Source organism: Sceloporus occidentalis, unplaced genomic scaffold (genome assembly GCF_023333645.1).
Source record: "Sceloporus occidentalis isolate IW3139 unplaced genomic scaffold, rSceOcc1.0.p SCAF_2, whole genome shotgun sequence".
Lineage (NCBI taxonomy): Eukaryota > Metazoa > Chordata > Lepidosauria > Squamata > Phrynosomatidae > Sceloporus > Sceloporus occidentalis.
Window position 1 is genome coordinate 72,184,142 of NW_028316982.1, and position 26,149 is coordinate 72,210,290.

Consider the following 26,149-nt stretch of genomic DNA (forward strand, 5'->3'; position numbering starts at 1 on the left):
AAAGTTCTTTTACTTTTTCTATTTCCTCACTGTCTAGGTTGAATCTGTGTAAATTTTCTGCGGTCTTTATTTTTGTTTTCTTTATGTTCAACAACAAGCCTGCCTTTGCACTTTCCTCTTTGATCTTCCTTAGTAGTTGTTCCACATCTGTGATGTTTTTGGCTAGTAGTACAGTGTTGTCTGCGTATCTTAGATTATTGATATTACTTCCTCCTATTTTCACTACTTCTGTGTCCAAACCTGTTTCTCGTATAATATGTTCTGCATACAAGTTGAACAGATAGGGTGAAAGGACATAGCCTTGTCTGATCCGTTTGCCAGTTGGGAACCATTCTGTTTTTTCATGTTCAACAACAGAACAATTTACAGATTAACATGCAAATCACTTCCTCTCAACCAACAGTATATATACACCATATTCTTCCATTCCAGCATTCTCTGAAGATGCCAGCTACGGCTGCTGGTGAAACATCAGGAATAAATTCTTCTAGAACATGGCCTCAGCCTAAAAAACCCACAAAAAAACTATGGATGCTGGCTATGAAAACCTTCGACTTCACACCTTCAGTAAAGTTTTTAAAGTTTTAAAAGTTTTAAAAGTTTCAAGTTTAGTGGCTATAGATATACTAAGACATGTGATGAGATTATGCTTGAGCTGAATCCAGAGCCTTCCCTTTGTAAGCATCATTCATATGCTGCAAACCTAGCTTATTTCTTCATTGGGGAAGTCAACAAATGTACAGTTTATTCCTTGTACTGATAGAAGGAAGGAGTAGAAACCATTCCTATCCCTTTTCCACAACATTTTCTGCCTGCATATGGCTAGGGACAAACCATGGTAGGAAGAAGAACATTGGTCATCATATAAGTTGTTTTTCTACTCCATAGAAACTATATTATGTCCTGTAATTATATTATAGGATCTATATTGTGCTCTTCATGTCTATTTGCTTTCTCTGAAAATCCCACAGTCGCTCAAATCTCTCCTGCAGAACCTCAGAGTCCTCTATCCACTGTATTGCAGCCTCTTAGACACCAAAAGGATTGCTCTCCAGTGATCCAATAAGGAGAACATTTACAGGATTACCTATGGAAAGGCACAAGGCAGTATCAGATGCACAATTCTAATTCCTAAGCTATCTGATTTGAGGGTCTAACAGGATTCCCCCCTCCCACAAAGTGCAAGGGACTGGCACTGTATTTATGCTCATTGATCAGGATTGTTTCTTTCTTTCCTGTAAAGTTTCTAGGAACTGACAACCAGTGGCTCAGAGACTGGTACCAGTCCAGTGATCACCAGTTAGAGTAGCACTGTACTAAATGATTTGCTTGAAATTCCTTTTCTATGCATCCTTTCGAAAGATTTTCTGAGGGTTCATCCAAATTATTTAAAAGACTAGATTTTGTCCCTCTTCTTTCTGATTTTATTTTGGAGATTAATACACATTTTATTTCTCCTAGAATTTTTTTCTGTCAGTTCCCAGTATGATAAGAGACTCTTTATACCATCTCCCCAATTTGTTTAAAACATAAATTAGAAAATATACTTTTTTACTTAAAGTATAAAATTTAAAGTATAAAATATAAAAGAACAGGGACAAGATCTGGGACTTTTCAATCAGTCTGGATGTGTCCTCATATCCTATAATTAAGGACAAATGTATAGCTGTAGGTGTCTTGGGAGGATGATTATTGACTGTTTTTTGGGGGAAAAGCCGTCCTGCCCATGCTGTTTTCATCATAGTTTTCTCATTTCAAAACATTCCTCCATAGCATACAGGTGGAATCATTGTCAAGGCAGGAACCTTTTTTGTGTGTGTCTGCTACAAAAATCAATTCACAGTAGTGCAAGGGCTGCTGTGTCTGCCACCAAGACTGATTCTAAAAGGATCTAGCAACCTCTATCCTTAATCAACTAACATTGCATTGGAGAGAGACATATCACAGCAGGAACTTGATTACTCATATTTACAATGCTTAGCTGTACCACTGGCATGAAGAAGGAAAAACAATGATAAATTCAACGTGAACATGAGATTTATTGTTGGGTGCCTTCAAGTAGTTTCCAGCTATTTGTGACCCTAAAGTGAACCTGCGACTGGGTTTCCCCCCCACAATTTTCAGAACGAGTTTGTCATTGCCTTCCTTTGAGCGAGTGACTTGCCCAAAGTCACCCAGTGGGTTTGTGTGGCTTAACATGGAATTTGAACACCGATTTCCTGAAGTCATCCAACATTCATATCCACTATAGCATGCTGGATCTTGAGCTAAATTACTAAAATTACAGTAAGCTACATTGGATGTACAAGTATTAAAAATAAATGTAGAAATGTGTACCACACATTCTCTTTGGGAAGAATTATTATCTCTCATACAAAATTTTAATAAAATATTATGCATCCATGAATAAGGTCAACAGAAACTATCTGACAGATGTAGATGGGTGGCACCTAATCAGTCCACAGATCCATCGTTCCAGCGATGTGATATCTAATTTGAGACCATGCTCTCCCTATTAATGTTAATCACTGTTGTTGCTACAAGCAACGGTCGCCCGCCTCGCCGGGCAGACCGTTTTGCCGCTAGACGCAGTGCTCTGGGGCTTGCCTGGCTCCCTATTGGTGTGCGGGGGCGGAAGGGGCGGCCCTTCTGCTCCGTGACTCTCTGGGAGCCAGTTTCGTTGGTGCGGGGCTTCCGGTCCTCCAAGGCTGCCCATTGGTGGGCTGGGCCTTGGAGGCGGGGCCCCGCACAGCACGCAGGGAGGGAGGGGCCTAGGCCTATATAAGGCCATGTTGCTGGCCCCTTCCCTCAGTTGGTTGCTTGGCTTCGAGCAGAGCAGAGCCAAGCTGTGGAAGGGAGCAAGTCTTGGTGCTTCTCCCGCCTGCCCACCGCTGTTGTTAGGTGGTTTTTAGTCACAACTTGGCGGCAACATAGGCCAGGATCTGCACGTTGTGGTACCAGGGCTATGGAGCTCTGGTTTGGGAGTCAATAGGTACCCGGGGGCAAATAGGGCAGGCTTTGGCCATTGTGGGGGCCAGAACGCAGGAGCGCCTCCCGGTGACTAGGGGCTTTGTGAATTGGTGAACACAATACAAGGTTTGCGGTCAAGTTGTGTTCCTTAGCCCCTAGGTCATCCCAAGCACCGGGTGGGTGCCCGGTTTGGATAATCAGACTACATCGTGTGGTTTGATTGCACAGATCCTGACCTTATGCTTTGTGCCAACCCTACCAATTGTTTGCAAATAAAGTTGTGGCCTTACTTCCAACATTTTGTACTGTGGTTATTTGACAGCAACATCTGAGGCAATATGAAACTTCCTTATTTTATTCACCTCTTGGATGAAAACACATTAAATCTGAGTAGTTTAAGCACTAGTAATGTCAACAATTCAAAGGCCACCCTGAACTATAGTACTTTGTATTCTTTCATGATAGTGAAACTCATCAACATATCACAATTTAAATTGAATTAAATTAAATTTTCTAAATTACAATGTTCTTAGTAAATTGGATTTTGTAATTCACTGTTATCAATTGGTAAGTGATGTCATAATTTAAATTTGTTTTACATATGTTTCATTCACTTGGTAAACTCAATTCTAGGGCTTGGAAAAGGAGAGCTTTCTTTACTAATGATGATCAGATAGAGTTGATGATAATTATTAATGACCAAGGTTTGGGGAAACGGTTTCCCAAGTGCAAACTGGTATCAATAAAAGACATACTTTTCTTTCACCCCTAAAACACTGCTCCCACTGTTACAAAATCATTTTTATAGTATGGGATTAGAAACATAACATATATCTTCAAAAATTAATGATATCATAATAGCTTTGCCCCATTTTAAGCAGGAGCCATCAGCCCACAGCAGACTTCCATGTATATGCCATATGCATTTGTAAAATATCACACAATAACATATTATGGTATTCTTACTTACAGTACATGCATTGCTGTGTTGTATATACAGTAGTAATTGGTCTTTCAAAATTTGTCTTTGGGAATTTTTGCAATATTGCTATGGAAGCAAGATGGTAATGGATCTTTAAAAATGGCAACTGGATTTTATAGTACAAAAACATGATTGCATTAAACTGTTCAGTAACACTGCAGTGAATGTGTTCAGGTTTGATTTGATTTGTCCACTGTTTGATATTACTCTTTGCCGATAGTCTTGGAAAACAATGTATTTAAAATGTATGTCAAATGAAATATTGATATTAAATGAAATATTGTAGGAAACATCATGGAACCTATCAACTTTCAATAATGAAATGGCTGACCTGAGAATGTACTTGAGTTCTGATGTCTTTGATTCATGTCTGGGTGTAAAATGACAAAGTAATGAAAGTTGAACAACCTTGTACAGCTGTCTAAACTCACATGGAGTGTGGGGATAAAAATGTGTGAAATACACTGTATGAGAAGAGGGGCACTGAAATCTTCCTTTGGGTCCTTTATATCTTAAAAAAGAAAGGGCACATAGCTGTTTTATTTCTTACATGAACATGGTTTATAGCCAAGTTCCATTTTTGTTTTTGACATTTGTGTATTTATGTATCTCAGAAAATTGAATGTGAAAATGGAAGAAATGATAAATAATTATGAGTAAAATATGATCAGATGTACTTCAGAAGGTTTGGAGGCCGTGATAAAGTGGATATGAGGAAATAATTACTGTATTGCTTTGTTGCACTGTTGCATTTTATTACACAAATTCTTTGGTTTTAGTAGAGTGTATTGAGATTAACAATATGGATAGAATGAAAGTGTATAACTTCTAAAAATGTTTTTGACATGATAATTTGTTATGTTTAAAACAAGGGAAGTTGTGGATATTTACATACCATAGGATTTCTAGAAGAGATAACATATTTGATGGGAAAAATATTTGCAGTGTTCAAAACGGTTTGGCAAATGTTGATATTTCTCCTGAGGCATCAGAAGTGACTTATACTAATACATTTTTCATTTAGAAAAAGAAAGCTGTGCAATCAAGCAGTAGTACATTCAAAACACAGTTTGGCATCCTATTAAATATTAATGAGATTGTAAAACTGGATTTGCAACCTTGCAACATTTGGGATTCATATTTAGACAGTAATGTGACTCCTCCCCCACCAAAAAAAACCCCCTACCTTTTAAGCCACACACTGCACTCTCCAAAGGATTTCCAACACTCTGCAGAATGGGATATCAGGTACTGCAATGTTTTGGCAGTCATGTTGAGACAAGCAGTTGCAGCAGGACTCTGAGGGGTCTCTCCAGCTGCCCATCACAATGTGCCCTGCTCCCAGGAAAGTGCTCCAGTCGTTTCACAGTGCCTCGGAAACCCTTCATTTGCAGCACCACCTGGATTAAGCTGAAGTAGCTACAACAACGGACTTCATAACTGTAATTATCTCTGACCTTACAGAATATTGGCCATAGTTTTTAACTTAGAAGAAAGAATACATGTGTTAATGCTTATGATAAAATATAAATAGGAGCCATCTGGCTCACTTATTTTCGAATTGATTTTCTGCTTTGCACAACAATTGAACCTCAGGGTCAGCACTGTGATTTCCCTCACAGTTGTGAAGTGGACTCCATACCTCTTAGAGCTGGAGTCATGACTTCCCCATCTTAAAGTGGCACTTGTTCATCCTTATTCCCCTGCTGCCATTGAAGACAGCTTGAGAATGCTCTTAAAAACTGACTTCCCCATTCCTGAATGAGAGGTATTGGGTCTGGCAGTCTGTATACTGGAAAGACCCTCCCTCCCTCCCAGGGTTATCCAGAGTCAGGTTAAAATACCTCAAGTACACTAGAAAAAGGTGTTCATCCCCTCCATCCAAGTAAAAGTGAATAGTCATTAAGGCCAGCCAAATGACATGTGGTAGAAAATTCTGTGAGCATCTTTTCCCATACCTGCCTAGAAACAATACAAAATATAAAAATACAATAAGAAAATTTGGTACTGGAGTCATCTGGTACCTCAGTCTTCCTAGGACAAAGCTACTAGTAATCAAACAAATACAGTTGGCTTTCCATATTGAATGCATGGATTCAACCATCCACAGCTTGAAAATTTGTTCTTGTTGTTCACTGCCCTCATTGGCCCCGAGTCATGGCGATCCTGTAGATGAGACATCTCCAAGCCCCCCTGTCCTCCACTGTTCTCCTTAAGTCAAATAGATTCACATTTGTTTGACCTCCCTAACTGACTCTAGCATGCCAGTCTTGAGGAAAGTGAACACATCAAAAGATATCTGCACTTAGATGAATGCTGGCTTTGGATGAGAAAGATCTGATGAGGGAATTTAACCAGATGACCTCTGTTGCAACCTGGAAATGAACTTACTATTACTATTTCTACACTGGTAGAAATTCCACAATATAGAAAGCAGATAGATGGTATATATTAATGTCTACATGATATACTGTATATTTTTATATCTATAAATCCAGTGTCCAGTAATTTGGGACTGAACTAATAGTTATTTCTTAGTTGATCAAAGAGATAATTCATGTTCATATGTCATCTAGTCCATGGCAATACTCTGTTCCTGTCAAGGGAAGCATTTTTTTGTAAACTAACTCCATATGACTTTGGTCTAATGTTTCATTCTGCTGCATAGTGATAAATTCTCACATTCCTGAAGCTAACCAGACAGTGAGTTGATATGGGTTAACCAGGATGTGTGAAATAAATTTTAGCTTTTTTTCTTTTGTTATTCATGATTTCAGAAATTTTCATATTTCCAGAAATTCTTGATTTTGAGCTTAAATATTAACGTTTACTTTCTTGTGATCCTAGTATCCTGTATTATTAACTGTCTGGAACTCTGTTTTTCAAAATATTTCATCTTCATTTATTTAAGCATCATGGGAACTATTACTCATCTTAACTAGCAAAAACAAAAACAAAACCATTTGAATCTACTTTTCCTCTGAATCTATTCTTGTCAAAGCCATTGTTTTCTCTTCCAGGAGAATGCAAAGTGCTGAAATGCAAACGAGCAGAAACTAACATTTGCCACTGGTTTTCTGGTTGACAGAAAAAGAAATAGCTAAGAACAGGGAGGAAATAGAGGTTAACAAGGAATGAATCAAACTAAATGAGGGCGAAGCTCATATTTTCTCTCAATATTCTCAGTGAGATGCAGACAACAATCAGTTTAAGGTCATAAGATATAGGTTGTTAGGCAGCAAATTGCTCAGATGGCAAGAATCTAGCAAAGTTCAGAAGGCCCAAGATATCAGTGTAAGAGTGCATTTAGCAAAATTGGAAAGGGCTTGGGGGATGAGAACAAAGGTGTTTTTCTCATGACAGTAAGTGAAGGTGTTATTCATGATAAAAATATTTGTACTGTCCTTTGTAGCTTTGTTAGTACTTAGAGAGGGTATGCTGTGCTTCTTTTTCATTCCCAAATGTGTTGTAGAGTTGTTGACATACTGCAATGCTCGTCACATCTAGTCATGAACGTAGACAAATATTTTTCTGCTCATCTTACTACGATAGAGGGATACTTGTACCTGAATCAGGACAGTGGGTCATCTTGAATCAGAGCACTGGGTAAGGCCTTAAAATTAGACATTCTCCTGTCAACTCTCCCCCACCGTCTGTGTTAAATTTATACTGTGAAGTATCAAATTTAACATGTTAAGATTTGGGTATTTGAGTTCCAAAAAACATTGCAGAAATAATCCAGTTTGAGACTGCTTTAACTCAGTGTTAGGGCATCTTGGGAATTGCAGTTTACTGTGGCACCAGGGCTCTCTGACAGAAAAAGCTAAATGTCTCACAGAAATACAGTTTCCAAAATTCCCTAGCATTGAGCCAGGGCAGTTAAAGCAGTCTCAAACTAGATTATTTCTGCAGTGTTTTTTAGCCCTGAGAGAGAAAGGTTTTTTGTACTTTGAACTTCAGTTTCTGTATAGGAGAAGCAAGAACATAGAAAGAGCCATATTGGATCATGTATGTGCTTTCAAGGTGTCTGTCGATTTATGGTGTCCTCATGCATTTCTGAGGGTTTTTAAGGCAAGAAATACTCAATAGTGTTTTGACCATTCCTTCCTCTAAAATATAGCCTATAGCACCTGGCATTTGTTGATAGTCTCCTATCAAGTACTAACCTAGGGCTGACCCTGCTTAGCTTCCAAGATCAGATGGAATCTGGTGTGTTTAGAGTATTTAGGCCCTATGTTCGATTCTAGTAGAAGCCTATCTAATCCTGTGTTCTTTCCCCATGGTGACCACCCAGTGGCTATGGGACATCCACAAGCAGCACAAAAATACAGTAGCTCCCTTCCCAGTCTCCAACTCATTTTCCCCAGGTAGTGGTATATGTGTTCAAAAAATGTATTGATACTGTAACTCATTTCTGTATTACATAGACACATTCTTCTTCTGATGCTAGAGCAAAATATAGCCATCGTGACTAGTAGCAACTGATAGCCTTATAATGCATAAATTTGTCTGATCTTCCTTTAGAAAGACACACATTGGTGTCAATCTTTACATTTGTTCGTTTCTTTTTATGCAATTGAAAAGGTTACAAAGGAACCACAGGCACACTTCTGCTCCTCATGTCCCATCTCATATACGTCTAGAGTTGAAAGCTGTCTCAATCAAAAAGGGTGGCATTCTTTCTCCAGCAGAGGATTGACAATGAAACAAATTAATCTCTACTCCCTGTAATTTGAGCCCCTTCTACAACAGAACATGCATTTTGGCTCTGTGGGAGTATGTAATAATTTTATCCAGGAAGAAATTCAATTACAATTTTTGATGATACTGTAAGAAGTAATAATTTTATGGAGTTTAAGTATCCATATCAGCATTCTCCAGGCAGTTTACTTTGCATTATGGCTGACCGTATCATGTTAAATCTGTCACTAAGGCCCAGTGATTTTTAGACCTTCTGCTAAAGTTTTTCTCTTTTTTGTTTTTCTTGCTTAAATATCCTTAATTTATTAACACTGAAAGGCAGTAATTAATGAATGTTAAAAAATAATGTTTCTACTATCACAGTCATTGCTGGCAGAAACAAGTATTTTAATGAAAATGAAGTACAATTAAAAAAGAATGTTTTATCATGATTTCATGGAAGATTTAAACTTGCTTTGTTTTATAAATCAGAGCCCTGGGTCTTGTGATCTGGAGTCAATAATTCCAGATCTGGGGTTTGACAATGGCAGTGTTTAAATCCTTACTGATTTCACCAGATCTCCTTCTTTGTATGGGTCCCAGCCACATATTCTTCCTATCTGTGTGTATATGTATTAATTTTCAAGGGCAAGACTGTTTTGTCTCAAAATGACTCACACGTTACAGATTTGGTAATAGGTACACTGATTTAAGTGTGAACAGTTGAAATGTACATGTTTCATTAATTCAACATGAAATATACATATTCCATTAGTTAAAATTCTTAAATCATTTGACACCACATATATATGATTTTCAAAGATATAATGAGGCCAGCAAATCAAATTTACTTAGTAATAAAACAAAACTTAGGTACTATTTCACTAAACCTGAACTGTTCTTGTACCAATGAGAGTGAAATGCAAATGCATGTGTTTAGTAGCTCTGTTCTAAAATGGAACTAAATTTATCAAGAGTGTATAAACTTATTCTTGCCATACCCAAACTCACAGGAAGTAATTGAGAACAGAGACCTTCTGTTTCTCTGGAGGCTCTTCATATGATTTGTAACCTTGGGAAATAGGATCTCAAATTGTAGGGACAGCCTCAATGAACAGAAATGGTTCTAATTTTTCAGAGTCACCTGCCAGGGAGTGATTCCATTCCATTTAACTTCATTCTAGAAAATGTGATTAGAGCTATGGTTGTTGTAATCACTCTAATTTGAGTTCAATGGGTTAGAGATACTGACCTAAATCCAACTGTTCCAACTAGATTAATTGAATCTATTGACCTGTTAACCTATTGAACTTGCATAAGTGTTCACGTGCAAAGTTCCTAGTTGTTCACTGTGTCTACTCTTGCTATTTATTGCCAGTAAGTCAGTTTCTACTCACTGGATTCTCTTCTCGCATCATGTTTCCAATGAACTGATTCTTTTCCTATCACCTTGCTCATTATCTAGCTTTCACAAACATAAATAGAAATCAGGAATACAATGATGTGGACAATTTTTGTTTAGTATTCAATGGTATATTTTTACACTAAAGGATCTTACCTAGTTGCTTCACGGTTGTTGTTCCAAGTCCTGGTCATCTTCTGATTCCTTGACTAGTCTCCATTTTTATTTATAAATGGCTATTTTGATGTCTTCATCACCCATGTTAAAGTTATATAAATCAGTTGTAGTTGTTATTTTTGATTTCTTAATGTTAGACTATAGCTGTGCTTTTTGCACTTTGTTGCTGATGTTCTTCAGTAGTCATTCCAAATCTTTGCTATTTTCTACTAGTAGTATGGTGTCATGTACATACTACTACAAGTCTAATATAGCTTTCTCTATGCAGGTTGAATATCCTTTATCCAGAGTTCTGAAATCCAAAGTATTCCAAAATCCCAAACGTACTGTTACTGTATTTGCAAGGCTGGAGAGAAACTTGACTGGAGAGAGACATGAGGATCTGTGAAATGGTAGGAATCCATGTCTCCTGCCATTTCACAGATCTTTAGTCTCTCTTTTAGAGTGAGCCATACTTTATAATCTATAAAGCATACACTAACTGTCTTCTGAAATTAGTTGGTGTGTTTTATCACCCAGTATATGTTCGCAGTATGATTCATACTGCCACTTCTTCTTCTGAACCCAGCTGAACACCTGTAATTTCTCCTTCCATATATGTTAAAAAGCTTTATTGTAAAATTCGGGTTATCACTTTGTTTGCATGAGGGAGGGGAGGTTAATGAAATGGTCCAGTGGTTACTGAAATTCTTGGTATCCCCTTTCTTAGGGACTGGAGTGCATATGGAAGATCTCCAGTCTGTGGGCCTTTGTTTTATTTCCCATATCTGTTGGCAGAGTTTGGTTAAAATTTGAATAGATCCTATTGCTGTAGCTTTAAACAAATCTATTGATATGCTGCCTATTACTGGTGATTTATTTCTTCCAAGAGCTTTGAAGGCAGCTTATATTTTTATTTATTTATGCACAATAGAAAAATATATATTTTCTGTCTTGCTTCTTATCAAAAGTGTTTATATATTTACAAAAATGTGCAAAAATCTGACCATAGTGGTGATACTTCTATTAGTTCATCATGTCTGGACTCCTCCAATGCATTCTGTGCAGGTGTACACATGAAATGTAACCTCAAGTTTCTTTTGGGTAGTAACCAAAATGCTAACTGGAGCTGGGAATTAGTAACTAGGTTGTTAAGAATGGAACTGGGTTTCAGGAGCATGTGACCCTAATGTTGAACCAACTACCTCTTTCAAAATTAATAAATATTGTTGTGTTATTCACACCACTGAAAAACAATTCTTTTTATAATTAAATTATTGTCATTCGAATGCAGTAACTAACCTCACTGAGAAGATCAAGCTGTCTCTGTCTGGAATAGAGATTATAGATTTGGCTATTAACTCTACTGGTGTAAAGAATGAGTTGTCTGCAATTATTCTCTTGGCTTTACAGGCTTAAAAAGATAAACACCATTCATGTTATGTATAGAAACTAAGTTCATTTTTAAAACATTCATAAGTAATCAATGAATATATGATCTAAATGGATGAAATATATGGGTAGTTGCTACAGAACAAGAAAAAGCTCAGAGAGGGTATCTTTGTCCTTAGGAGCCGGTATCACTTCATAGAGATGGATGGTGTCTGTGGCTACACAGTGCAGTCACTTTGTTTAACAAGCAGTGCCTACTGTGAAAAGATCACATACTTGAGCATTGCTGCACCTTTTAGTGCTAGCTACATCTGGCTCTGTTGCTGTTGATCAGTTCTTTCCATTAAAGGATCAAATTGCTTAAAAGGAGAAGTTCAGAATTGGTGGTGGCTGTGTACTACATTTAGTTTTCAGTTTACATTGCATGCACAAATACTGTATGTCATGGTGCGGGTTCCTGGTTTAAATCTTAATGTTGTTTTAAACATGAGACAAACATCAAACACTGACTTCAGTATTTCTAAAATGGATCTAGTTAATTAAGCTGTTTGGCTTGACATTTGCAAATGTCTATGGATAGATATGTGATACACAGCACCTATGCAAGATAGATTCGTTGGTCATTAATTTAATTTGCATTTATATATGCTGATCAAGTATTTAGCCAAACTGAAAATAAATGGCATATAAAAATACTATCATATGCCTATCATTTATAATCACTGGGACCAAGGTTATTGATGACAAAAGCTTTGCTTAGGATAATTGTGTAATGAGAGACAATTGGAATTAATGTTTACACTGTAAGTGAAAATAATTGCCATCATGCAGAATATAAAGACTTCAGCAGTCTCACTCCCTTGGCCTTTAGCAAAATGTGTTTGCCTTTCTCTAGCTGTTGGCTGGGGGACTATGCCACCATATGTATCATGTGCTTATATCTTCTTATAGCTTGGCTGGTATTTCAGACAGTGGGGCTCAGGCATCAGTCCCTTTTGCCTTCAAAAGCCCCATGCCTACCCTCCCTTTATAGGATGGTTTTTGCTAGTCCCTATGTTGGAATGTTTGTCTTGGCTATATGTGGACATTTCCCCCTATCTACTCCATGCCTAAGTGTTAAGTGTTTGCATTATTCCGTCACAACTGGCAGGTTGAAAGCACTTTGTTAGGTTACATCAGGGGTCGGCAACCTCCTGCCCGCGGGCCAGATGCGGCCCATGGAAGCCTTTCTGCCAGCCCCTGCCTAACCCTTCCGCCGATGCCGATTGCGGCTTTCGCTGCTACCGGGCACCGCCATTTTGTTTTTCAAAATGGCGGCGAAATCTTGCGCGACCTCCCCTGTGGTCGCGTGAGACTTCGCCGCCATTTTGAAAACAAAATGGCGGCGCCTAGAGGCAAAGTCTCACGCGACCACAAGAAAGGTCGCGCGAGACTTTGCCGCCATTGGCGGCGACCTCTGAGAGGCCTGCTGTGGCCACTGGAGCCCTCGAACAGGGCTCCCGCGGCAGCAGCGGGCCTCTAAGAGACCGGTTGCCTTCGCTGGGGCCCTCCAAGAGGGCTCCGGTGGTGGCAGCTGGCCTCTGGGAGGCCGGTTACCTTCACTGGGGCCCTCCAAGAGGGCCCCAGCGGCAGCAGCGGGCCTCTGGGAGGCCGGTTGCTGTCGCTGAAGCCCTCCTAAGAGGGGGAGGCCTCCAGCAGTGGCGGCCTCCGCCGGCTTTTTTGCCGGCCTCTGACGGGGCCTGGGGCCCCATCAGGGGCCGGCAAAGAGGGGGAGGTCTCCAGCGCTGGCGGCCCCCGCCAGCTTTTTTGCTGGCCTCTGATGGGGCCTGGGGCCCCGTCAGGGGCCGGCAAAGAGGAGGAGGCCTGGCCCCCGGAGGGTGGAAGCTCCGCCCCCAGTATGCGGCCCCACCCCTGGAGGGTGGAAGCTCCAACCCCCGGCTTCAGCCTCCCAGTCGTCTGAGGGACAGCAACCCGGCCCCCGGCTCAAAAGGGTTGCCTACCCCTGGGTTACATGCTTACCTTATGTGCCTTGTGAGGCACTCCAGGTGAAGGAAGTTGCCCAGATACCTTTAATTAAAGTCCAGCTTAAGGGATGAGTTGAGGTGGTTCCCTGCCCCTGCCAACCAGCAATGTGGGGACATACATGGGAATAGGTGATAATAAACGATAGGGGCTTCATTCCACAGTTTAGAAACAGGAGGCCATTCTCATCGGGAGGCTCAGCTTAACCTGACCTCCCAAATGAAGTGCCTACGTGTCCCATTTTACTGTCACATTTCAGATTCTTATTAATAAATTTTAATTACTCTAATACTGTTGTCTGGTGCCAACTTTCCAGGTGGATGGCAAATTGCTTCATTAATTTCAAGCATAAGAACTGTTGGACAGTACTCTGAAGAAGTGCTCTTGAAACCCAGTTCTTGAACCTATTTCTCATAAGGCCGTTGGTTCATCTAACTTAAATTAGAACATATTTGAATTCTTAGGCAAATGTGGGGTTCATAGTGCTATCCATGATGAGTTACTTCCCCCTCCCTCTGCTTTATTTGCTCTATGAAAGTTCAAGATTGTTTTGTGTATTGCATCTAAAGCAGTTCAATGTGAAAATCAAAGTTATGTAGAACAAATGTGTTCAATCTCTCTAATATCGAGGCCATTTGCATAAAAAAGAAATAACTATCAAGATAAGGTGTACAAGTAGATACAATATTTACACACACTAAACTGTGCTGCATTGCCACAAAATATGGTGTTCTTTATGTGTTCGAGGAAATATGTAGTAAAACAAAGCAGTTTAGATAAATATCTTGCATTAGGACATACATTGCAATTCACAACAACAAGGGAGCTTAGCTCTAGTAAAGTCCTCAGAGGCCATCGGCTTTAAGTAGAAAATTGCTTCTGTAAGCAATTTGTGGAACTTTTCTGTAGAAGGTATTTTGAAAGTACAATTACTGAAAATTCTGCATATATACTGCAAAACTCTGAACAAGGTTGACTCTGGGGATATCATTAGCTGATGCAGATTAAAAAGAAATCTTTTAAAATACGTTTTGAAGGCAGATACATGCAAAAAGGTTAGAGTAAGTAAGCAAGCAAGCAAGCAGAATAGGCTTTCCTAAAGGCCTAAAGCCTGATCTTGATACAACTGTGTTTATATTTTACAGCCAAGATGGCACACATGGGCGACTTTTTTGAATGTTATTATTTTTAATCATCTTTTTTCATCTTAGCCTCCCACCAGAACACTAGAATTAGCAGAAGAGTTGGTGTATGAAGATAGCTTTCAGAGAGAACATACCTCTCTTGAACCCACTTACATGCATAGTTATTTATCTGATCTGAAGACAAACCAGAGCATTGATGCATGGTTATAATTCTAACCTCCAACTCTTTCACCCACCTATGGTCACTTGGAGGAGCATGTTGTCAGATTTAAATATGCCATAAACTTCTCATGCTTCACTTTAAATAGATAACAGTATCACATTGCACTTTATATATTTGGACTTCCTGAATTATTTTATTCACTTGTTTAATTCATCAATTTAACAGTTTTTAACTGAGGAATGTGATGCAGGCGCTTTATACTGTAGCTGCTGCCAGCATTATTTCTTCCCTGAAGGAATTTTCCCACCTTTCCGAATAATGTTGCCTCCCTTCTTCAGTTTTGTTTTCAGAGTTTATCCTAAAATACCTTCCAGTACAGTTCTTCACACACACACACACACACAGAGAGAGAGAGAGAGAGAGAATTTATTGAATTGCATTGTCATTTCGGTTTAATATCTATCCTGATTTATCCTGTTCTAGAGGGTCTTGAGCTTCAGAGAAAGTCGAAATGGTCAGAACCTCTGAGCAGGTCTAGTTGGACAAGAAGATCAAATGAATAATAATGTCAGAGGCAAATGTATTTGTTGAAAATTTCAGAGAAGTATGGACTTCTAGTGCATCATAGTGCTTGAAGCTCACTGTTCCCATTGTAGCTTAGGAATAGCATTGTTTTTAATAAAGAGCTGAAGCCATATGGATCCTTGTGTAGGCTGACAAGTCCTTTATTATAGCTAGACTTTAGTGGATCTAGCTGCTTCCTATAAATTAGTTATTGCCTGGTTCTTCACGTGTTGGTTTCCATCAGCTAGGGGAGATAGATCTGCTATTGGGACTTGCCTTCTGAGTGTGATAGATGTTTAAGGTCACATCCTCAGTGTTAGGGCAGATTGGCTGCAAAGAAATGTACTGAAGATTCTTTCTGAATGAAACAGTCCCAGTCTCATAATCTTCTAGCCCCTTCTCAGGGTATTATAGGACTTGGAGCCCAGAGGCCTGACACCATCTTCATATTTTTGGCCCATTTAGCTATTAATTGGGATTTCAAACATCACAGTAGATAGTTGGAATTAATACATTACTAAACTCTCTTGTATATACTGTAGGATTTACAAACTGATGCATATCATTGTCAACAATCTGATTTGACTATCCTGTTAGACTCTAACAATTTTAGTTACATTTAACTGATTGTACAGAATGATTCTTCTTAAAATGGACTTAGTAAAAAGTGACCATAACAGATTTTTACTCTTTTCCTCCCAGATCGCATTTTCACAACACAACACCATCATGGACCTGGTGCAGTTTTTTGTCACATTTTTCAGGTAATGTTTCTTCATATTATTTTTTATGTATTTTCCCATCAATTCTGACTTATGCCAACTATATCCTAGGATTTGCTTGACAATATTTCTTCAAACGAGGTTTGCCATTGCCTTCCTGTGAGGCTAAGGAGTTGCATGGCTGAGCAGGGATTTGAACCCTGGTCTCCTGGATGTTTTAGCTCAGTACTGAAACCACTGTATCATCATTTTGATTAATGTTTCTATTTTAAGTAAACATAATTCACATACGATCCCAAAATCTGAATTCTCTACATCTTGGCTATATTTTTAAAACAAAACTAAAGAAAACACATTATACACAAGTCCATAGTGTGCAGTCCATATATATTGAAATTACCAGAAAATATTCGGTTTGCTTATTTGACTTATGGTTAATCTTTCTCTTGCGTTGAAGGTTATATCCCTATATTTAAGATCCAGTATTGTTCTCCAACAGCATGAAAAACTGGATTTACAATGTGTCTGTGTTACATATCTTGTCTTTTGATTTATCTAAGTATCTGATTTATCTGTTCTTTACATTCAGTTATTTACCATTTTTTAAAAATAGCTTACAGGCTAAAGATGTTTTCAGCATATGTATCACCTTTTAGAGGAAGGCTAAAGTAGGGGTGAGTGTACTCCATTTGCTATGCCAATCCCAGGTTCAATTCAGGCTGGCCATTTTAATTTCATTTGGTTAGTTATGGTTCGCCTATTCCACTTCACCCTTAGACCGTTATGATTGACCTGTGAAATGTTGGAAGGGAGGGAAAGGGTTTACAGTTGTGACATGTGACTTCCTATCATACTAAAACACTGTTAGAATTGATGGTAACATGACTATGACTATGCTTGGCAGAGGAACTTTGTGTGGGTGCGTGGAAAAACACCAAGTGTGGCTTCTCTCAGTATAGATCTCTTAACTGGAAACAGTTATGTCTGTACTTACTCAATAAGCCTTTGTAATGTATTTTATTAAATATATATCAGTAGAGTGTTAGCACTTTGAGAAAATCAGTTAAAACAATTACAACTGCATTTAGAAGTTGGTGAGTTTTGAATTCCTGCAGCCTATGACTTAAAGCTGGAGAAAGTTAAATTAACATTTTACCTAATTTCTTGTTTTACATTCTTTTTGAAAAAGATTTTAGCCAATCACTGCCTATTTATGTTTTCTATATGAGGAATCTTTGTGGTTTATCACATATATTGTGTAGGGGAACAGTTTGCTGCTTTCCACGGTCTTTCATTATGCAGTGTAATTACCTGGAGGCTGTTTGAGGTCCCTGTGTCATGCCCCCGCTATCATCCTGTGGCACCAGCACTTCTGATTGAATCTGATTTGAAGTTAATTTGGGGAATAAAAATGAGACTTCACGGTCTGAATTTTAAACATTAAAGTCCAGTCTGTTAAATTTTCATAAGTAGTGCTTTAAATATATTTTTGATTTTATTTTGCATTCTCTTCATCTGTAAGTAGAGTGAAAAATGACTATGACTCCAGTTTGCATTTGATGTTTAAAAAGGTTCATATGACATTTACTTTTTAAATGTCACATGGTCAGACTAAGCTTGCAGTATTCTGTATATTTCCCTGAGAGTAAGTATAATTGAAAACAATGGCACTTGCTTTTCAGTAGATATGTCTCAGAGGGTACTGTGACTGACATTTATGAAATCTGTTTGGCTAAAGTCCCGAGTGTTTTATTCCGCAAGGAAAGTCTGTTCAGCCTTATCCTGTTTGACTCCTCCTACTTTGCAGAAGCTAATAAAAGGGGGGGGGGGAACCAGAAACATGATCTGTAACTTTTTATTAGACTCATTTTGGACAACATACTTACCTTTCACCATTTATGAACCTTTAGAAACAGTGGAATTGATAGATACTATTAATGTCTCTGAGAGAATAATAGAAATAAGTTGACAGTTAGTTAGATAGATTAATTTGAGTAACCAATAGAGTTTCTTCCTGTTTCCTAAGATAACTCAGAAACACAGGTGTGTATTTGCTTGTTCACATATCTGTTAAGTCTTGGTGTGTACAGAATCTAAAATTCTACTGTTTGTGCTACATTTCCTAACAACAGTCTCACTGGGAATTAGTTAACATTTCTTCAGCTGGAATACTAAGAGAGGCTGACTCCCTCAGGCACACTCTTGTGGAGCTCCTTTTGAGGTGTAGTCACTTTGCAGCTGTGTATTAATGGTTCCCCATGAGCACCATTTTACTTTATGCTCTTTTATTATCTATAGCAGTGATTTTAGATTGTTCTACATCTTGTAAAAATGTGCCATCTTTCTCCTTACAGCTTTTAGCAAATTATGTGCAAAGAAGCTCTAGAATTTGGAAAAGCTTTTTCTGAAACACAGACACACTCTTCACTCCAGTTGTTTGTTTCTTTTAATGGCAACACATCTTTCTTCTCTCAAGTTAAAAGCAACTAGCTTAGCTAGGGGTTCATCCATGACAAATGCTTAAGTAGAATACTTTTGTGCTGCAGTGCAGAATGTGAACTTGCGGTGATGCACTGTTGGGGAGAATGGTTAATGAATTTAGAAAGAGCGAAAGAAAGAGAGACAAACTTTGCTCTAGGCAGTAATGTCATTGTATGTTATGGTAAATGACAAGCTGCTTGCCAGTCTTCTCAAACTACCTGCCTTCCTTCCTTTCAGATTTGGTAGGTATGGGACTGCATGAAATGAGTGACATCAAAGAAATGAGCAACCTGTTTACAGCTGGGAAGAAATATTGAAGATTCTGAATCTGAATTGTAATAAACCAAGAAGAAAGGAAAGGAATGTAGCTTGGTGTCCTGTTCTTGATTCTGTAGATACAAATATGTTTTATTGATTAGCCTAGAATCAAATAAAACACCATTCCCAAGTTCATTACTAGAATATCAACTAGATAAGTAAAGCTGTGTTATAGCAAGTAAATGATTTAACCAAAGATTTGTGCTGGAACAGACTAACAAGAAGGGTTGGCTTGAACCCGCCCCTTCCTAAGAGGGATTGGGGCCATGGCAATCACATGCTGCAGTCCCAATGTGCCTTGAAGCCATCCCAAAAAGGAGCAGAAAAGATCAGCTCCTTTTTGGGATGGGGAAAAAACCAGCTTTTGCAGCTCCACTGATGCCCAAAGCTGGCTTCAAGATGCTCCAGTGGCATGCAGCGTGTAAACACGATGCTGCTGGAGCATCTTGAATCCCCCCTCCCAACTTCCAGGCAGCTTCAGGAAGGCTTCAGAGTGGTGTATAAACATCAGGTTCTCAGGCCATCCGTACGGTGGCTTTAAAGGGCCGTCTGTTCCGGCCCTCTGTTTCATTTTAGCCTCATAATCTTCCTTCTCTTCTTTGGAAATATTGTTCCTTTGAAAAAGTATATTTCAATTCTAACATTTTTTTCTCTTTTAGGGAAAATCCCAACTGTTTCTCTTAACACTTAAAATATATAGAGTGACTTAGCTCTATTTTAATTAATTTTAACTGTATTTTATAGTGTTGTCATTTTATAGTGTTATCATTTAGTTTTAAGATAGTGAGTTAGGGGGATTGTGTAATTTTTAGTTATGCATGCATCATGTATTGTATTTATGTGTTTTATTGTAACCTGCCTAGATCCTTTTTGGAGGGGCAGGATATAAATAAAATTTATCATCATCATCATCATTATGTATTGGATAACTCTCTCCCCTTAAAATGATTGCATATCCCCTGGGAGTATAGTAAAAACGGGAACTCTTTATTTAGGCTCAAGATATTCATGAAAGTGAACACCCTGAGCTTCAGTAAATATGTGTGGAGAAAAATCTGTGAAAGCAAACAACATTGTTCTAAAATTGGAGAGTGTGGCTACTCCTGCAAAACCAGATATTCTGGACTTTTATCACAGCACAATTTTGGCACACCGTCTTTCTTCTTCTTTGTGTATGATAGGTGATTTGAATATACCTTGATAAACACATATAACCCTAACTGAAAAGATGACATAACCAACACACTTTAATATATTTATCAATGACTTAGAATTATGATGTGCTGGAGGGAGTCCTTATAAAATTTGCTGATAATATAAAAAACTGGAACATAGGGACAGAATTGAAAACAAACTTGATAAGCCAGAAAACTGGGCTGAAATTAATAAAATGAAACTCAACAGATACAAATGCGAAAGTCTACATTTAGGCCACAAAAACCAAATGTGCAAGAATAGGGTGGGGGATACTTGGCTCAGCAGTCCTACATGTGAAAAAGATCTTGGAATCATTGTGGATCAAAAATTGAACATGAGTCAGCAGTGTGATGCAGCAAAGAGGGAAAATGCAAGAGTGATCTGGGAATCTTAGTAGACTACAAGCTGAACATGAGTCACCAGTGTGATACAGCAGCTATAAAAGCCAATATGATACTGGACTTGATCAATAGGAGTGTATTGTCTAGACCAGGGGTAGGCAACCTACGGCCCGAGTGCCGGATCCGTCCCAGTGAGGCCTTGGGACCGGCCCCAGCTTGGTCCTGCCGCCGATTGCTGCCGGGGCCTTTGGCCTATCAGGAGGAGGCGGGCAAGCGGCAGGCAAGGGGGCAATTGTCTATAGAAGCCTCAGAAACATGCATTTATATTAACATTTTAAAAAAAAATCAGCAAATTTTCAGCGTGTCCTCCATTTTATAAAAGTGTTCTCCATTTGAAAATTTTGTCCTACATTTGTCCCGGTTTATTTATTTATATAATTTTTAAAATTGTGTAATTATTTATTTTTTGGCTTTGGCCCCCCAGTTGTCTGAGGGACAGCAACCCGGCTCCCGGGTCAAAAAGGTTGTCTACCCCTGGTCTAGACTGAGGGGAGTAATAGTTACACTCTGATCTGCTTTGGTTAGGCCTCTCCTGGAATACTGTGTTCATCTTTGAGCACCACAGTTCAAGAGGGAAATTATAGGAATGTGGAATGTGAAAAGCATGACCCAGAGAAAGCTAGACATAGGGCCTTATCACATGTGAAACTGGAACGCCAATCCAGAGCCAATCCGAAGTGAAGGGGAAGCAGAATCAATTCCAATCCAAGGTAATTCACGTGATGAATTATCACACATGAAAAACGAAATTGTGGTAATTCCTGAGTCAAAGTGGAGCGAGTCCACATTAAATTACCACACCAGTACATACCATGCAGATTCACCAATGCAAATTGGCACCCTTGCGCATGCTCAGTGAGGCTCTGAACGCATCGTGAACCTTTGCACTTCCGAGGTGAAGAAGGGGGCCACTTCTTGGTTCTAGTTTCATGTGCATGCTAGCCTCACATGAATGATAGGGAATGTCACCTATCCCTACATGCCCTCTGCTTCACCCAAATATATTGTTGATGCAAATGTGAGCGCACAGAGTAAACTTGGAAGCCTTGTGTTGAAGATAAACAACTGTTAGCTGCCGGAGCATGCCAGGAAAACAGCTGCTAGAAGAAAGGCACAGTGACACCTGGCTTATCTCCGTAGAGGCACTTTGTTTATTTGTTGCCAAAGACACACGCAAGAACAATCATCAACACCATCCACCAACTATAAACACCCAAAATGTACAAACGGACATCTGAGCTTATATACACATTTGCCATGTGGCAATCTAGCTCAACCCCTTCCTGTACAATTTCCTGTGCACCTTGGAATATATTCCCCCTTGCAAAGATGACACTGTATGTTTACATCTTGTTAGGTGCTCTCTGGAACACACTGTGAATTTGGACATCACCTGCTGGTTTGAGTCCCAGCTGCAGCCAATTCCAGGCTTCTGCAAAGTGAATAACCAAACTGTTACATCTGAACATTTTCATACACTCTATACATTAACATATATAACTGGCAAAATTATTGTTGTTGTTGATGATGATGATGTTGTTTTGCAGTGAAATAATTTATTATTAATAATAATAATAATAGTTCCTTAATAATAATAATATTAATAATTTATTTCACTGCAAAATAATCAGTGTAGAAGCTGTAGGTTTACTTGGAAGTAAATCCTTTGGCTCTGAAGGAGACTCATTTTGGAGGAGTGCAGAAATGATCCGGTTTCCCTTATTCTCCATGCTCCCTAAAGTACCACCTCCCTGAATCCAATCCAATCTCCTTCCCTTTGTAACAGTTGCCTTCTCTTATATTGCATCTGCACTGGGGAGATAATCCGGTTTGACTCCACTTTAACTGTCCTGGCTCAGTGCTATGGAATTTTGGGAACTGTAGTGTCGTGAGACATTGAGCCTTCTCTGCCAGAGAGCTCTGGTGCCTCAGCAAACTAATAACTTCTTCTTCTTCTTCTTCTTCTTCTTATTATTATTATTATTATTATTATTATTTTGCAGTGCCTTGTTCTCCATTATTATTATTATTATTATTATTATTATTATTATTATTATTATAGAAATATTATGCATCCTCCATTCTTGAAGGAGTACCAGAAGAAAATGGAGCAAAATTACAGCACAGCATAATGGGAAATATGGGGCCTTGGAGGTTTGGGGATGTGTACCGGGACGGAAGCAAAGTTGCATTCCACACCAGACCAATTTGGATTGAAATCGAAGTGAGTTTGGAAACAATTTTTGTGAATTCGCTTGTTACTGAATTCACAAAAATCAGGATTGACTGTGGATCTGCTTCGGAACGACCCCCCCATAGAAAACAATCACGTGAGGTAATACATCACGTTTTTATGTGAATTTGCATGGTTGGAGCCACAGTGGCTTCGGATCAGAGCTGCAAAACTCTCAGTGTGATAAAGGCCATAGTAAAAAATGAAATAGAAAACATAAACATTGACTCAGACAATTTCCTACACAGGAAATGAAAAGTCACAAAGAAATGGGATGGTTTTCATACTAAGTAGAGATGCAGCAAAAACAGTCAAAGGATACAATGTAAACTGAGACTGAATCATTTCAATAAGGCTTTAACCTATAAACTTATAATCATCACCATAATCCAAGTATATGCACCAACCACAGAGGCAGAGTAAGAAGAAACTGACAATACAAATTAACAACACACCAGCACAGGATTGCAAATGGGTGGATGGAATGCTAAAGGTGGCAGAGAAGACTAAAAAACAGTACAATTCAGACTTAGTACAAGAAATGAAGGAGGACTGATAGAATTTTTTGAGGCCAACAATCTATCCATACAAAACTTCACACAGCCAGAGAACAGACTATACACATGGACATCACCAGATAGTCACTACAAAATTCATATAATTGGGAGCAGAATATGGAGAAACTCTGTTCTTGCAACCAAATCTAGACCAGGCACTGACTGTGGAAGAGATTATAAACTACAGTTGGCCCTTCCCTTACGTGGGGGATCTGTTAGTATTTGGTCTTCCAGTAACAGGTTTGGTAGTGGGAAAATCTTATTCAGCAAGAGATCAGAGGCTGAAAAGAGGGGTTGCATGAAGCCAAAATGTGGCCCATCCCTGCTTTATGCTCTCAGAAGATGGATCTGATACTATTATATCTGCAAATGTGGCCACATACTAATAAACTGGAGAGAGGAGTCCTAGATATTTGACAGTTTCTGGTGATAATCAGTAGGAGAGAGAATGATTTGGATTTCCAAACTGATATTCAGGTTTGGACACCACTTCCAAATCATCCTGAGTAAATCATGATCTCAACAAAGCTTGTCGTCAGTTCACACCCCTAATTTACAGAATCACATTTACTATCCCAACTTTTGGGGCAAGATACTGCTCTATATACCTAAACATTAATACTAGATTTTGTATTGGGAGGTTAAGTTTGCTAATCCTCTCTGAAGTCCCACATATAAAAACAGTTGATGGCGGAATACAGACGGGCAAAAAGGGGTGTGTTCATGACGTCATGAAGGTAGAGCCTTCAGACGGCCCTTACCTGAATGCCGCCATGAACACGCCCCCTGCACGCCCCAAGCGGGAAGAGGCGGCATTAAAAAGGTGCTGCTTTTCTCCGCTTCTTTTCCGTTTGATGCGTAGCTGTGCAGCTCCGTCTGTAAGCTGCTGCACCGGTACACCAGAATTGCTACGCCGCTAATTTAAGTTGCCCATTTAAAAGCTCCGTGTCTGCTGCGTCGCATAATGAGTCGGGGTCCTGGAACATGCGCAGTTTGCAGTCAGGCTTTAATTGCAGCGTCAGCTGCCATGCAGGTGTGGAAGCTGCAGCACAGCTGCAGCGCATTTTAAGACTCGTAACCCTAACCCTAACCCTAACCCTAACCCTAACCCTAGAGCAACATGTACGCATGCGCTGCTTGGAAAGTTTGGACTTTAAAGTGAGCCCCTACACACATTCCTGTGCCATTTTCACCTAACAATAAAAACCCCTAAAACTGTAAATATTTACATATGTACAAGGGAGGTGATGGGGGATGGCAGGGGGACAGCGGTGGCAGCGGCGACAGCTGTGGCTGTGCATTGCAGATTCAGCAGGAGCGCGGGGACCAAAGGAGAGGAGGCATCCATGATGCTGGTGACACTGGCAAAGTGCAAGCGGGCAAGGATGCCAACACCAGCTGATCACCAGCTGGCAGGAGACCACCATTGTTCTTGGGCAGAGCGGGGAAAAAAGTTTTAAAGGGGCTTGGGCACTTTAAATGTGCCCATAGGCTTTCTGCCGCCGCTGCTTAGCGCTGCTGCTGCGCAGCTGCGCATCCGCCAGCCGGCAAAGGAAAAAAAAAGCCCCGTTTTTGGCCGCCCGTGAGGAAGCTGCCTCTCTCTTTGCAGCGTCCTCCGAGGCGGCGGTTTGGAAACTGCGGGTCAGAAACGGCCCCAGGTGAGGCGTCTTCACTGCCCCCCATGTGGAAGCCCCATCTCTTGAGCCACGCCCCCGGGGCGGGCGGTCTGGAGGCTCCGTATTCAGCAGAATACACCTCCAAGACGTCTTCCCCTGCCCATCTGTATCCCGCCGATGTTAAATTTCTCTGTGCCAGACACTCTCCAACAATGTTTCCTGGCAGAAGATTTCTTAGGCTCCAAGGTGGGACACAGTAGATGAAAAATGCTCAAGTCCTTGATATCGGTTTCTCTCCACCAATATCTATAAACACATGATAACTATGTGTTGCTTTGTATAAATACATTGAATAAAATGGCAATGAGTATTTTAGTATATGGAATGTGTAAAAGCTTAAAATGTGGGTATTTTCTAAAACTAGAACTAGTTTTGTATAGGACATTGGAATTGCTTCATCTTTTGTGATGGATAGGTTTGCAACTTTCCTGTTCCTGCACTGAATTTATCTTGAGCCTTATCAAGCCTTCTTATGTTCTTACTGAAGTTCAGGCATGACTTTAATGTCCATATAGTTTGCTAGTTTGCAATGCCATGACTACATGGTTTTCTGATTGCATTTTATATTCATAATCAGTTTAAATGAAAACAGCCTGCAATCAGAGACTAAAGGACAGCTGAGAAAGGACAATGGATAACAAATGCATAGACAAGACTTTGAAGGAAATGAAGGCTGCAGTCCACTTATTACTTACTAGCAGTAGTCCTGATGTAGTCCCACAGATTTCAGTATGAATACAGGAAGATGGGTGAATAAAGTGGGCTTTGAATAGTAATTGAGCAGCCTGATTTTATGAAGTATGATGTAGAGTAGGTAACATAGTTGCACTTACATAGAGGTTTGAAAGTTACTTTTACACTACTCATTACTGTGTTTAAAAAGTAAGCATTTTTAAAAATATGAATTATTGCATTATTGGTTACTTTGCTAATCACTTTTTGATGTTTTGGTAGGTGGGTTGCAAAAACACGGATTTATGAAAATGACATAAAATTTGAAAAAAAAAGTCAAAATTTATCTGAAATGCCCATTAAAAGTAAGATTAAAAGCAGCTAGAAAACATTGTGTTTTCCTATTTGTTGCAATA

At 39.3% G+C, this 26,149-nt stretch overlaps 1 protein-coding gene across 5 annotated transcripts in view; it reads left to right on the forward strand.

The window, feature by feature from the left end:
- Positions 1-26,149, forward strand: part of ATRNL1 (attractin like 1) — a 686,837-nt gene that overhangs the window by 305,712 nt on the left and 354,976 nt on the right. For 4 of the 5 annotated variants that reach the window (XM_089509984.1, XM_089509985.1, XM_089509986.1 and 1 more), the window contains one exon: positions 16,179-16,240. In XM_089509984.1, the coding sequence (XP_089366110.1) occupies positions 16,179-16,240 (62 nt within the window). Of the gene's footprint in view, positions 1-16,178; positions 16,241-18,916; positions 19,833-26,149 lie in introns of those variants that run through there. The other variant, XM_089509988.1, reaches the window with a different exon arrangement.